This window comes from Physeter macrocephalus, chromosome 14, assembly GCF_002837175.3.
Source record: "Physeter macrocephalus isolate SW-GA chromosome 14, ASM283717v5, whole genome shotgun sequence".
Classification (NCBI taxonomy): Eukaryota; Metazoa; Chordata; class Mammalia; order Artiodactyla; family Physeteridae; genus Physeter; species Physeter macrocephalus.
Window position 1 is genome coordinate 121,584,734 of NC_041227.1, and position 13,446 is coordinate 121,598,179.

The 13,446-nt window shown below is 37.8% G+C and overlaps 1 protein-coding gene across 15 annotated transcripts in view; it reads right to left on the reverse strand.

Annotated features, from left to right (window-relative positions):
- The window catches only part of BPTF (bromodomain PHD finger transcription factor), a 144,742-nt gene that overhangs the window by 63,534 nt on the left and 67,762 nt on the right, over positions 1–13,446 (reverse strand). For 10 of the 15 annotated variants that reach the window (XM_024130487.2, XM_007125968.3, XM_007125969.3 and 7 more), the window contains 4 exons: positions 11,213–11,401; positions 7,173–7,360; positions 5,276–5,631; positions 4,722–4,853 (listed from right to left, as the gene is read on the reverse strand). In XM_024130487.2, the coding sequence (XP_023986255.1) occupies positions 4,722–4,853; positions 5,276–5,631; positions 7,173–7,360; positions 11,213–11,401 (865 nt within the window). The remainder of the gene's footprint in view (positions 1–4,721; positions 4,854–5,275; positions 5,632–7,172; positions 7,361–11,212; positions 11,402–13,446) is intronic. The other 5 variants (XM_007125971.3, XM_024130490.2, XM_024130488.2 and 2 more) reach the window with 2 other exon arrangements.

Genomic DNA, 13,446 nt, shown 5'->3' on the forward strand with positions numbered 1-13,446 from the left:
TTCAGATTTTTCATCATTAGTGTATAGGAACACAAGAGATTTCTGTGCATTAATTTTGTATCCTGCTACTTTACCCAATTCATTGATTAGCTCTAGTAGTTTTCTGGTAGTATCTTCAGTATTCTCTATGTATAGTATCATGTCATCTGCAAACAGTGACAGTTTTATTTCTTCTTTTCCAATATGGATTACTTTTAATTCTTTTTCTTCTCTGATTGCTGTGGCTAAAACTTCCAAAACTATGTTGAATAATAGTGGTGAGAGTGGGCAACCTTATCTTGTTCCTGATCTTAGCAGAAATGGTTTCAGTTTTTCACCATTGAGAACGATGTTGGTCCAACCCCTAGTTTTGGGGGTTTTTTTGCGGTACGCGGGCCTCTCACTGCTGTGGCCTCCCCCGTTGTGGAGCACAGACCCCGGATGCGCAGGCTCAGTAGCCATGGCTCACAGGCCCAGCCGCTCCGCGGCACGTGGGATCTTCCCGGACCGGGGCACGAACCCGTGTCCCCTGCATCGGCAGGCGGACTCTCAACCACTGCGCCACCAGGGAAGCCCCCAACCCCTAGTTTTAATGTGCTTTTTCCCCAACTTACTAGGGAGGTTAAGCATCTTTTCACGTTTCTTGGCTATTTGTGTCTCCTTTTCTCTAAATTATGTTTGTACCTCTGGCCTTTTTTTCTACTAAATAGTTTGAGTTTTTTTCTTACTGAACTGTAGAAGTTCTTGAATATACTGTGTATACTAACCCTTTTTTGATTATAGTATAATAAAACAATAAAAACACCTTCAACCAGTCTAGGATTCAGTCTTTTAGGATGACACATTATTATAAAACTCAAACAGAAAACCATTGTTTACTGCTATATACATATGTGATAAAACTACACAGTAAAGGGAAGGGTGTAACAAAACACAAATGTAAAAATGATGGTTATCTCTCAGGAAAGGCAAGGTAATATGAATGCAATAATAATAATGTTCTAATTTTTAAATTGGGTGGTGAATTTACAGGTGTTCATTTTATTATTACCCATTATAGCTTATATATTTCACACAATCTTATGTACATATCACATATTAAAGGTGAAGAAGGGGGCTTCCCTGGTGGCGCAGTGGTTAAGAATCCGCCTGCCAGTGCAGGGCACACGGGTTCGTGCCCCGGTTCGGGAAAATCCCACATGCCGCAGAGCGGCTAAGCCCGTGACCCACAACTACTGAGCCTGCGCGTCTGGAGCCTGTGCTCCGCAACGGGAGAGGCCGCGACAATGAGAGGCCCGCGCACCGCGATGAAGAGTGGCCCCCACTCGCCACAACTGGAGAAAGCCCACGCACAGAACGAAGACCCCACACAGCCAAAAATAAATATAAATAAATTTTAAAAAATAAAAAAAAAGGTGAAGAAGGAAAGTCACTTTTAGTACTTGCACACACACAGGCATACACATGCACACTCATTCAAATCTGACAGACAGCACTCTTACAAATGAAATAAATAAAGCCTGCCTTAGCTATGTTAGGGGAGATACTGAATGAATCAAGAAGGAAATAAAACAATCAGAAAAGAAAAGGAAGGAAGTATGGCAGGAAGAAAAGCAGGAAGAAGGAACGAGTGAAAGGAAAGAGAGGCAAAGAAGGGAGGAAAAAGGGAAGGAAATGGAGAAGGACAGAGGGAGGGAGGAAGAAGAGAACTTTTTTTGCTCCAGAGTCACAAAGATAATCTCTTATATTCTCTTCTTAGAGTTTTTTTGGGTTTTTTTTACGGTACGCGGGCCTCTCACTGTTGTGGCCTCTCCGGTTGCGGAGCACAGGCTCCGGACGCGCAGGCCCAGTGGCCATGGCTCACGGGCCTAGCCGCTCCGCGGCATGTGGGATCGTCCCGGACCGGGGCACGAACCCGTGTACCCTGCATCGGCAGGCGGACTCTCAACCACTGCGCCACCAGGGAAGCCCTCTTCTTAGAGTTTTAAAGTTTGCTTTTCACATTTAGAATTTACTATACCTGGAACTGACTATTGTGTATAATATAAAGAATGAAGTTAAATTTACCACTGTACGGACAACTAATTTCCTCATCTATTGGACAGTTCATCCTTTCCAATGCTACTTCCATCCCATACTGTATTTCCATATAAGGACTGGTCTCTTTCTGGACTGTTTATTCTGTACCACTGGTCTATTTGTTTATACCACAGTATTATAGCTACCAAGTAAGTTTTGTTACATGGGAGGGCAAGTCCTTCCACCTCATCCTTCAAATTTACCTTTTCTATTGTTGCCCCTTTCCATAAAAACTTTTTAACCATCTTGTGAAATTCTACAGAAAGCCCAACTATAATTATTAATCTGTTTGAACTTAATCTGTATATTAAGGTGAGAAAAATTGACATTGTCAAGACACTGAGTCTTCCTATACGTGAACAGGAGATATATTTTCATTTATTTAGGTGTTCTTTAATGTTTTTCAACCAAGACTTTATAACTTTTTCAAAAAAGATCCTGCTTTCAAACCTTTACTATTGAATATCATAATAAACAAACATTTTATAATAAAATATTTGGTTGAATTTCTAGATACTGCCTTAGGATCAAGTCTTAGAAGTCTGTCACCTAAACATTTGTGACCATACTACTGCCAAAAGTGGAAGTCCTATTATTAATGTCTAATTTTCATGAATCATGGTCTCTAATTTTTTTAAAAATTCAGAGTATGCTATTTTATATCACCTCATCATAATTTAAAAAAAAGTTCTTTCGTATATATTTCCAGATGTGTCATACTAATACAATTCATGATACAATTTTATAACTCTAGTAACAGGTTTAAAAGACTAGTCATGGGAATTCCCTGGCTGTCCAATGGTTAGGACTCCACGATCTCACTGCTGAGGGCCCGGGTTCAATCCCTGGTCAAGGAAAGAAGATCCCACATGCCATGCAGTGCGCCAAAGAAAATTTTAAAAAAATTAAATAGGATAAAAGACTAGTCATAATGACATACCAGGAGGGGAAAAAACCCTAACTAAAAAAAAATGAATTGCATTTTCATTAGAATGTTTAATATTTAGAAACGAATTTATAAAAGCTTTGACTTAGTCATTTTAAGTTACATTTGAGTACTGAAGTTTTCTTTAGCAACATTTAGCTTAGCTTTAGTTCTCAAAATATTGGTCTCTGCCACCAGAGACCACCGACACAAGTTTCAGGATGAGCACTGAATAGGAGACTGTTGGGACAGAAGAGTTTGGGGAAAGTCTGGAAGTAGATGCAAGAAGGAAAAACAGAAATACAGGCCTCACAATTGCCTCTGACTTTCTCCTTTCTCTCCCTGCCCTGAGAAGAGGCGGCAGTGAGAAAAATACAGGTACGCCACCCATTTAGCTCTCCTCTCCTGGGCTGCACCGTTCATAGCACCTTAACTTAACCCTGTTGTGTGTGGTTTTTTTTTTAATCCTAGGAAGAATTAAGTCCATTCCATTTGTGGAAGCTTCTACCAGTAGCAGCAATTACATTCAAAATAGGAAGGAGAGAGGAAAGAGTATCCATAAGATTTATGGGGGGAAAACACTACAGAAAACTGAAAGCAACCTTTAGCAGATGAAAAATATTTAGCAGGCATATTTACTTTTCTTAAAATTTTTCATTATAAGATAAAACACAGGGGGCTTCCCTGGTGGCACAGTGGTTAAGAATCCGTCTGCCAACGTAAGGGATACGGGTTCCAGTCCTGGTCCAGGAAGATCCCACATGCCGCAGAGCAACTAAGCCCATGAGGCACAAGTACTGAGCCTGCGCTCTAGAGCCCGCGAGGTACAAGTACTGAGCCTGCGTGCCACAATGACTGGAGCCCGCACGCCACAATGACTGGAGCCCGCACACCTAGAGCCCGGGCTCCGCAACAAGAGAAGTCACTGCAATGAAAAGCCCGCGCACCGCAACGAAGAGTAGCCCCCCGCTCGCCGCAACTAAAGAAAGCCCGTGCGCAGCAACAAAGACCCAACGCAGCCAAAAAATAAATAAATAAATTTATTTATTTATTTATTTTTTAAAAAAAGATAAAACACAGGTGTAGAAAGCAACACAAAATATGTTTAAATTTTTACAAAATACAGCATTATACCTTTGGAGTGAGCCCTGTAGAGGGGCAGGGAAGGTAGAAGGAGCCTTACTTTTTACACTGAATAATAATTTACATTTTTTACCATAAGCTTAGATTAGGTTTGTAATAAGAACTTTTTAAAAATTAAAGTTAAAAAATAAATCCATTAGGGCTATAAAGTAGATTCAAGTCACAAAATTTATCTTTTTTGTTAACTATCTGCTGAAGTCACATAACTCTGGGTCTACTTAGGAACTACAGGACCTTTGGCCAGATACTCGACTCTAAATAAGTCAAGATGTCTAGCACATTCCAGAATAAATATTCAAAAAATATAAGCATTCTTTCTATTCAATAAAAACGCTTTTTACTTTAGAACATATTTTTAATTTTCATATACCCGATCTCTTCTGATCGTTATTATAATCCTATATCCTAAATAAGAACTAATGTTTATTCAGGTTTACATCTAACATGTTTTCCTCCATCTTATAGGAGGAAAATGAGGTCAAGAAGAGTTAAGTCTTTATTATGGCCTTTTCAACACATTAACTTTCATTATTAATAGACTAATATTCCAAAAGGGAGACTAACACACCATTCACAAGGCTCAGAATTCACTTACCTGGTATGTCCTAAAGATTCCCGCCAGATTGGGAGCATTACAACTGGTTTAACTGCACACTCCAAAATAGCTAAAGCCAACGCAAATTCTCTGGGTTTGCTACACATCTGAACGGCCTTGATCCAATTTGCCCTAAATTTCAGAAGGGAAAAAAAAAAGGAAAAAACAAAATTTCATCTTGTTGATCTTAAATTAAAAGCACAAGAGCTGTAATTTATGAAGACTTCACCTTATAGGGCATACGTTTCTAGGCTAAGCAGGTGTAAAATACACTGCTACTGGAAGTTTCTACCTCACAGAATCATAGGTTTTAAACACTGGAGGAATCTCAGAGGTCAATTCGTCCTCCAAATCTTTAAACCTTCTATGATGTTCTGGAACTCGGTAACTTTAGAAGTAAAGTTACTCATATTCCTAACATCCTCAGTGTTTTGCTGACTAAAATGACTTCATTCAATTCATTAATAATGACAGTTTAAAGTGTGCAACTGCAATAATCATTTTGTAAATATTTACTATATTTACAGCAATAAATAAACCTTAGTTTCCTTTACCTGTGTGAAGCCCAGTTGGGATGAAGAAAGGAGGAAGGGATATTGTTTTCCAACTGGGTGATAGTCAGTCTCAGAGTAGATATGGTAAGAACTTTGGATCCGTGGACAGAACCATTCCATTTGAACTCTCCAGCTGGAGTCAGACAGAATTTATGTGCAAGATGCCTTCTCTTATCATGGTCTTCTCTGTGCTGGTGCTTATTCAAAGCAAATGAATTGGTGGAGTACTGATTATGGTAGACACGATACTTCCCCTCTTGACCCAACTTAAAATAATTGTTGATATTTCCCTTCATGACCACTTCCTTTTTGGTGCTCAACCGTGAAATTTCTCCTTGAGAATTAACTACCAGGACCTGACCAAGAAAATAAAAAGACTCCATTATTTATGTCAAATATGTAAATTTGATCAATTGTCTTTCAATAATTTGTAATTTATCATTCAAAATAAGTTAAGATACATCTTATGACTGAACTTTTGAAGTTTAAAGATTTTTTTGATGTGGACCATTTTTTAAAGTCTTTTATTGAATTTGTTACAAATACTGCTTCTGTTTTTCTATGCTTTGGTTTTTTGGCCGAGAGGCATGTGGGATCTTAGCTCTCCGATCAGGGATCGAACCCGCACCCCCTGCATTGGAAGGCAAAGTCTTAACCACTGGACGGCCAGGGAAGTCCCTGAACTTCTGAAGTTTAAAAGCTGAGTTAAAAGCTAAAGCTAACTTTTTATAATTAAACAACCAAGATATGCCTGCAAAAAGAAAGAAAACTAAGCTCTATTAAAGTGCCTATTATATGTTGGACATTATTAAGTACTTTCATGTAACTCAAATATACACATGAAACTAAATGTGTGATATATAAATCATTCACCAATTATTTTCTCAAGCTTACAATACACAGGGGTTAGAGACAAAAGAGGGCATGAGGGCATTACATGTACTATTCCTGCAAACATATATTCCTAAAAATACCTCTTCTGCTGCTCCTTTTATCATTCCAGCTTTAGATAAGAGCCCATGGATATGTTAAAATAGTGTTTCAAATAGTTGATTCCAATCCTTTAGTGGACTGTGAAATCAATAGTGGGGCTTATTCAGCTTTAAAAAAAATGAAATATAATACAATAGACTAGAAAAGAAAACACCAGAGTGCTTCCCACATAGTAAAATACTACTTCAGGAAACTTCTGAATGTATGTACTGGGTTGCTATGCAAAATGTCTTAGTGAGGGTCAGAGTAAAAAGAAGTCTGAAAGCCACTGCCTTAAAGCCATTTCTTTGATGTTAAAAACACTGCATTAAAAAAAAAAAAAACAAAAAAATCCACATTGCATAATCTTGCATATCTACCCTGCAAATAATTCTCAAATCTGAGAGACATAGCTGTGGCCCTTGTTCTATCATCATGGCTTGCTGGGAGACAGAAATACTGAGTCCTAGCTTCAATCTTTTTGTTCACAGAATTGGAATGCTGTGCTGTTCTATACACTGTGCTCTGCTATCAAGGGGTAAGTCTGATCTTTTAGCTGCAGGTTCATCTAAAATGACTATAGCCAGAACTGAGCATTAAATCTTTAATAAAGCCCACAAATAGCCTACCTGTTCCCACATGTGAAGAAGCAGCCTCTATCTCTTTAGAATTATATACAATAAAACTAACCATATAGTAAGAAAGACTACTACCCATATACAGCACTTCTTCTATGCATGGATTGAAATTTGGGTGTACAACTATACTTATCATAATACAAACCTAACACTTTTAATCTCGTTACACACTACACTCTCGGAAGTGAGGAAAATACAGTTCAAAAGTACCTCTACAAACTTCCTGCCCCTATTTTTAAAATTATTTTACATTCCAGAGATTTTTGTTTTAAACAGGAAAAACAGACCTCTTTCCCCTCCTTAAATAATTTATTTGCTTCGTGGGCTGCGGCTGCCACCTGTTGGCTCTTCAGCTGACTCAGTTTGCTGTCTGGATTCCGTAACCTGGTGATAATCCGAGTTGAACCAGATGCTCCTCTTCCACCTCCAGGAGACTCACTTATTTCCCCATTAGACTTCTCTGATTTGAAATCACCTGTTATCAAATAAAAAGCCAAAAGTAATTGCTAACAGTAAGTAAATTACATATAGTAATAACACCTTACTTATCCAAAACTTCTATCTGGTAGACAACTAAGATCCAGAAAATAAAAAGTCCTTGAACAGCCAAAGCAAATGCATTAATTCTTAAAGTTTTACTCCAAAGAAAGTATGTCAGAACTTTACTGTGAGTCATTTATTATTTTACAGAAAATTCAAACATGCCAGGTTATCTGTTTTAAAGCTCAGCTACTAGAAGAGGAAGGGCTGCTACAGATTTACAAGTAACAAACATAACTCAAAATGCACGCTAATAAAATATTGCCTTATATATTCGACATGGATTTCTGTATTAAAAGTAAAGGATAAAATTAATTTTAGAAAGATTTTCACGGAAATTCTGTTTAAATACCTAATAATTTAAAGCTTATAAACATAAATGTCAAGTGAATTTTTTCCTAAAGAATCTAGATAATTATCTGTGTATGCAGATAACTGTACATGTGAAAATCAGCTACATCAGCTTTTTAAAATATAATAAAGGCCTCTCACACTTTCATATCTTAATTTTTTAAAGTGACAGATTTAACTGCCAAGGAGCAATTTCTGCTTTTCCATATATCTCACTTCAGCTGAAAATTTCTATACGTTCTAAAACGATTGCATCACTATCCAATTTCCACTGGCCAGACAGTTGAACAAGATCTCATTTTTCTTTCTTAATTTAAAGCTTTTAAAAACTAAGACAGTGTGGCACTGGCAAATGAAAAACCACGCAGAAAATATGGCACTGACTAAATCAAGATGGGGTAGGGGTACTGGGTATCTTGCCATCTCAGGCTGGAAAGCTAGTAACCCTTCAATGTGTGGTAGCAAAGCAGTTGGTTAGTTAGACTATCCACGATTTTCTCTCAGCTCTCAGACCATGATTCTACCCATGCTAGAGTTCTGTGCCAACACGATGAACTATAGCGGCAACTTTTTTTTTTTTTTTTGGCCACACCATGCGGCTTGTGGGATTTTAGCTCCCCAACCAGCGATTGAACCCCGGCCCTCAGCAGTGAGAGTGTGGAGTCCCAACCACTGAACTGCCAGAGAATTCCCGATAGTGGCTACTTCTTGGGAGTGTCTTTGAAGTCCTAAAATAAAGACTTTTTAGACATCATTTAGTCAAGGCCAGACTTCCTAAAAGCAGAAAGGGAATGGCACAGCACTTTTTAAATTAAGCGCCTCAATTTAGAGCCAACAATCCAACAGGTGAGAGTCAATCCTTTGCCACTTGCTAAGTTTAGTGCAAATAAGGGAAAGGAGGCAGAAAATTCATCCCTGGGGGTATGACTTGAAGCAGCGGAGAGGGAACAAGGCTAAGAGTGGAGGTCATTGTCTAGCACACCCTGCCCAAAGGCCACATTCCTGTTTAAAGGAGTGAATCACTGTGATGCAGCCTGGAGGCTGAGTACAGAGCTGCCAGGCCCTAGCCTCCTTAACTCACTGTTTAATGAGTCAAGAGGCAGGAGCCTAGACAGACTTTGCTCACCCGGGGGCTGGGGCAGACAAACTGGGCAAGTAGAGGGGGTTTACCCTCAGGGACTCTGAGCCAAGTTTCTGGGCATTAGGTACTAGCTGGGTATTCAGGCAATCTATAAGGAGGTGTTATTGCCAGAAAAAAACCCCATACCTGTCACACTGGGATGTATAATTATTCAAACCTACAGCAATTTCCAGCAGGCCATCCCTGACAGAAGTCAGCTGGATCTAGGCTGTCAAAGAAGGATGGCCTCCAGAAGGGGGGTCTTCCCGTGTGCTTCTCATTTCTCATCCATATCCATTCTCCCAGAAAACCTCCCAGAAAAGGGCAGCCAGGTTTATCAGAGAACACCGTCCACCATCAGGTTAATGAGTGTTACAGGTAGTTAAGTTCATAATTTGGCTCATGGATTGTAAGATCAAGATAAGCCACAATCAGACATAATCAAAATAATACACACAATACACAGAAATCCTAGATACAGTTAAAATGACCAGATGTTCATTTTGGGAGAGAAGTTTTTGAAAAAATTTTCAGTTGTGGGTGAGATCTTTCCATTATGTTAGGCAGAGGCATTTTTTAATTTGAATACACACGTTTGTATTGAGCTAGGGTGGAACTGTGGATATTTGCTGTTTCCTATCTTCACAGCATCTCTCCTTCTTTGGAAAACCATTAGTACCCCACTCCAATTATATACTTTTGCTGGAGCCATCAATCATAATACCTTGCCTGCCCTGGCCACAGGAGTAGGAACAATATGTCCAAGATAGGCCACTCAAATTCCTTCCTCAAGGACTTTTGATTTGGAGCAGGAGTAGGGGCCTTGCCTTTGGGTCACAGACCTTGGAAAGATATGAATACAAACCGCTGATGCCATCTTCCCTGCCACTTGGGGAAAGCCTGTCTGTATTAGGAGAGAATGAGGTTAACACACAAACATATGCAGATCCAAAAGGTGAGACAGAAAGCGGAAAATGAAAAGAGTTTTGATACCTGGAGGTCCAGTTATGCCTGGTGATGGCTTGGACTTCCCAATTATATGAGCTAAATAAATTCCCTTTTCACTTAAGCTAGTTTAAGCTGGTTTGGTCACTTGCAATCGAAAAGGTTCTAATTAAGACAGATCTCCATCTCATATCATACACAAAATTATACACCAGAAGGATTAAAAACGAAGTTATAGAAGTATTATGTGAAATTACTGTAAAATATATGTATGTTCTTGGGATAGGGATGGTCTTCCTTAGTAAGACACAAAATCCAGAGAAATCCTAAAGAAAAAGACTGATAAATTTAACTGCATAAAAAATGTAAAAATTTCTTTATAAAACAACAGAAAGAGTTAAAAACAAGCAATGAATATGTAAATATATAGGTAAAATCAAAAATTAATACCCACAATACATAAAGCATTCCTAAAACTCATTTGGGAAAAATATCAAAATTCAGTAGGAACAAATCAGCAAAAAATATGAATAAGCAATTCACAGAAGCAAACACATGAAAAGAAAGTCAACCACATTAGTAAGCAGGGATATGCAAATTTTTAAATGAAATACTTTTCACCATTGGCAAAAATGTAACAGATAGATGATGTCAAATTCAGCGAGAATATGAAGAAATACACATACATGTAAATGATTAGTATAAATTCCTTTTAACGTACAATTAAGCAGTAGCCATCACTATTTTTTAAATGTACCTACCATATGATCCAGCAATTCCATTTACTGTATCTATACTGCCAGAAATACAAGTACACAGAGATATATGGTGAGGATGTTAAAAAGCACCACTAGTTGTAATAATGAAAAAACTGTTAGCCTAAATGTCCATTAATAGAGAAATAGTAAATGAATTATGGTTCATCTGTACTATGGAGTACCATGCAGCAGTTAAAAATGAATAAATTCAATTTATTACATGAAAAGAACCCCTACATGTATTACTGAGTGAAAAAAGCAAGATGCAGAACAACACATGCAGAATGATCCCGTTTATATTAAAAAAAAAAAAAAAAAAACTTTTTGTAAACGTACAGACATTAATGTAACTGCACGGAGAAAGATATAAAATGTTACACACCAAATAATGGTGGTTACCTTTGGGGAGGGGGTGTGAAAAAGATGTATTTTTTCCCAAGTGCTTTTTTATTTTTTTAAAACAAAAACACTGAGTGCAAGTGTCACTTGTGTTTAAAAAAAAAAAAAAGGAAAAGAAAATCCAAATCTTCCCACCCCCATAAAACTTTTATTTAAAAAATTAAAAATTAAAAAAATAAAAAAGCTCCTTTCAATGTATGAAGTGTATTCTTACCTATCTCTTCTTGAATAGAGACAGGTGTATGAGATTCTCTTTCTCCATTTTCAGGATCATCAGCTGCCTTAGCAGATTCACTCTGGGAAGAATTTAGTTCACTGCTGCTGTTACTGTTTTCCAGATTAGGCTGGGTGGAGGTAGTGGTAGCACTAGTGTTACTGCTGTCACATGTCTTGTTAGGTTCTTCTAGAAAAATAGAATATCTGATTTTTAAATTGGAAATCACATCAAAAACAACTAATTGTCAGAAAAGACATTTAATTGTTTTAGGGTTGCATTACAAAGCTAGATTTTAAAAAGCTGCTCATGTATGAACAGTGCAATGTATGAAAAGAAATTTGTAAACAACACCCTATGAATTGTTTTTTAAGTCTCCCAGTATTAACTCAGGCTCTTATCACCTTAGTGTATAGTACAAAGCAGACAATCTTTCAGAATCATAAAGTGATATAACAATCTCACAAAATTTATGATGTGTCAGATACTGCAGAAGTGATTTTGTGAAGAAAATCCCTCAAAATCTGAAATTTATATTCTTACTTTTCATAAGTATTCAAACAGTATTCGAAACAGAATTAAACAGGATTATTTATCTCTAAGGTTTTCTGCCTGAATTTTATACCCCCAAGTTTAACTAGAAGGTAATGCCTAAGTGATTGTTAATTTTAAGACCAATATAATAGTATCACTAAGAGTATAGTTCCTAAAAGTATATCAAAATGAATGCTACCATGAACTGAAAGCCTAGGTCTTTCCTCGTCAGTTCAGAAATCTAGAGCCTCCCTGTGCATTTCATTTTGCCACTATTAAGATACCTTTTAAATCAATCCCCTAAATTAAAAGTCATCGACAGTATATCACAAAGCCTATCTGTAATGCATCATGAGCTCCTAAATTTTTTTTTGAGTGAAAAAACCAACAACCTGATAGAAAAATGGGAAAAATATATGAACAGTGATGAAAGAAATGAAAATGGTGGGAATTCCCTGGCGGTCCAGTGGTTCAGACTCCGCACTCTCACTGCCAAGGGCCCCGGTTCAATCCCTGGTCAGGGAACTAAAATCTCACAAGCCATGCGATTCAGCCACAAAAAAGAAAAAGAAAAAGAAAAATGGCCTTTAAACATGGAAATATGCTCACTTAATTCAAAGTAAGAGAAATGCAAAGTAAAATCGTATAGAGAAACTACCTCTCAGCTACCAGACTGGCCAAAATTCCAAGTCTCACGATACACTCAGGTAGAGAGGCAGTGGGTTAAGAGGTACTGCCACACATTGTTGTAGGACTGTAAAATGGTGCAAACTGGATAAAAGGGAACTGACAATATCTAGAAAAGTTACAGATGCATTTACTCTTAACCTAGCAATCCCATGTCCATAAATCTACCCTGAAATACACTGGCAAAAATACTAAATTACTGATACTTACAGAGGTATTCACTGTAGCACTATTTATAATGGCAAAAGACCAGAAAAAACAAAATGCCCATCAATACGGCACTGGCTGAATAAAAGTGGTACATACAATAAAATATCATGCACCATAACAAGGACTGAGAAAATCATTATATTCACATATGAAATGATCTCAAGATTAAAAGTAAAAAGAAAGATGCAGAACAGTACTTAGAGTATACTAACTTCATGTAAGAAAGGGAGAGAAATATGAATTTATGCGCATATTTTGCTTTTCTATACGAAAAAAAAAAAAAAAACCACTAGAAGAATAACCAAAACTTAATAAAAATGGCTACCTGTAAGGGAAAGGAAGGAAATGGTTACCTAGAGAAGGAAGGGATGAAAGTGAAAATTCTCTGAATAGATAACAGTTACAAAGTTTGACTTTGGAATCATGTAAATGTTTTACATTTTTAAAAAATTCAAGTTAGAGGGCTTCCCTGGTGGCGCAGTGGTTGAGAGTCCGCCTGCCGATGCAGGGGACACGAGTTCGTGCCCTGGTCCGGGAAGATCCCACATGCCGCAGAGCGCCTGGGCCCGTAAGCCATGGCCGCTGAGCCACGGTCGCTGAGCCTGCGCGTCCGGAGCCTGTGCTCCGCAACGGGAGAGGCCACAGCAGTGAGAGACCCGCGTACCGCAAAAAAAAAAAAAAAAAAACCGCAAAAAAAAAAAAAAAAAAAAAAAAAAAAAATTCAAGTTAGAAATGCAGCCCCTAAAAACTGAAAGAAAACAGACTAATCATGTATCAAGTTGTTGGCATAACCACACAGAGAA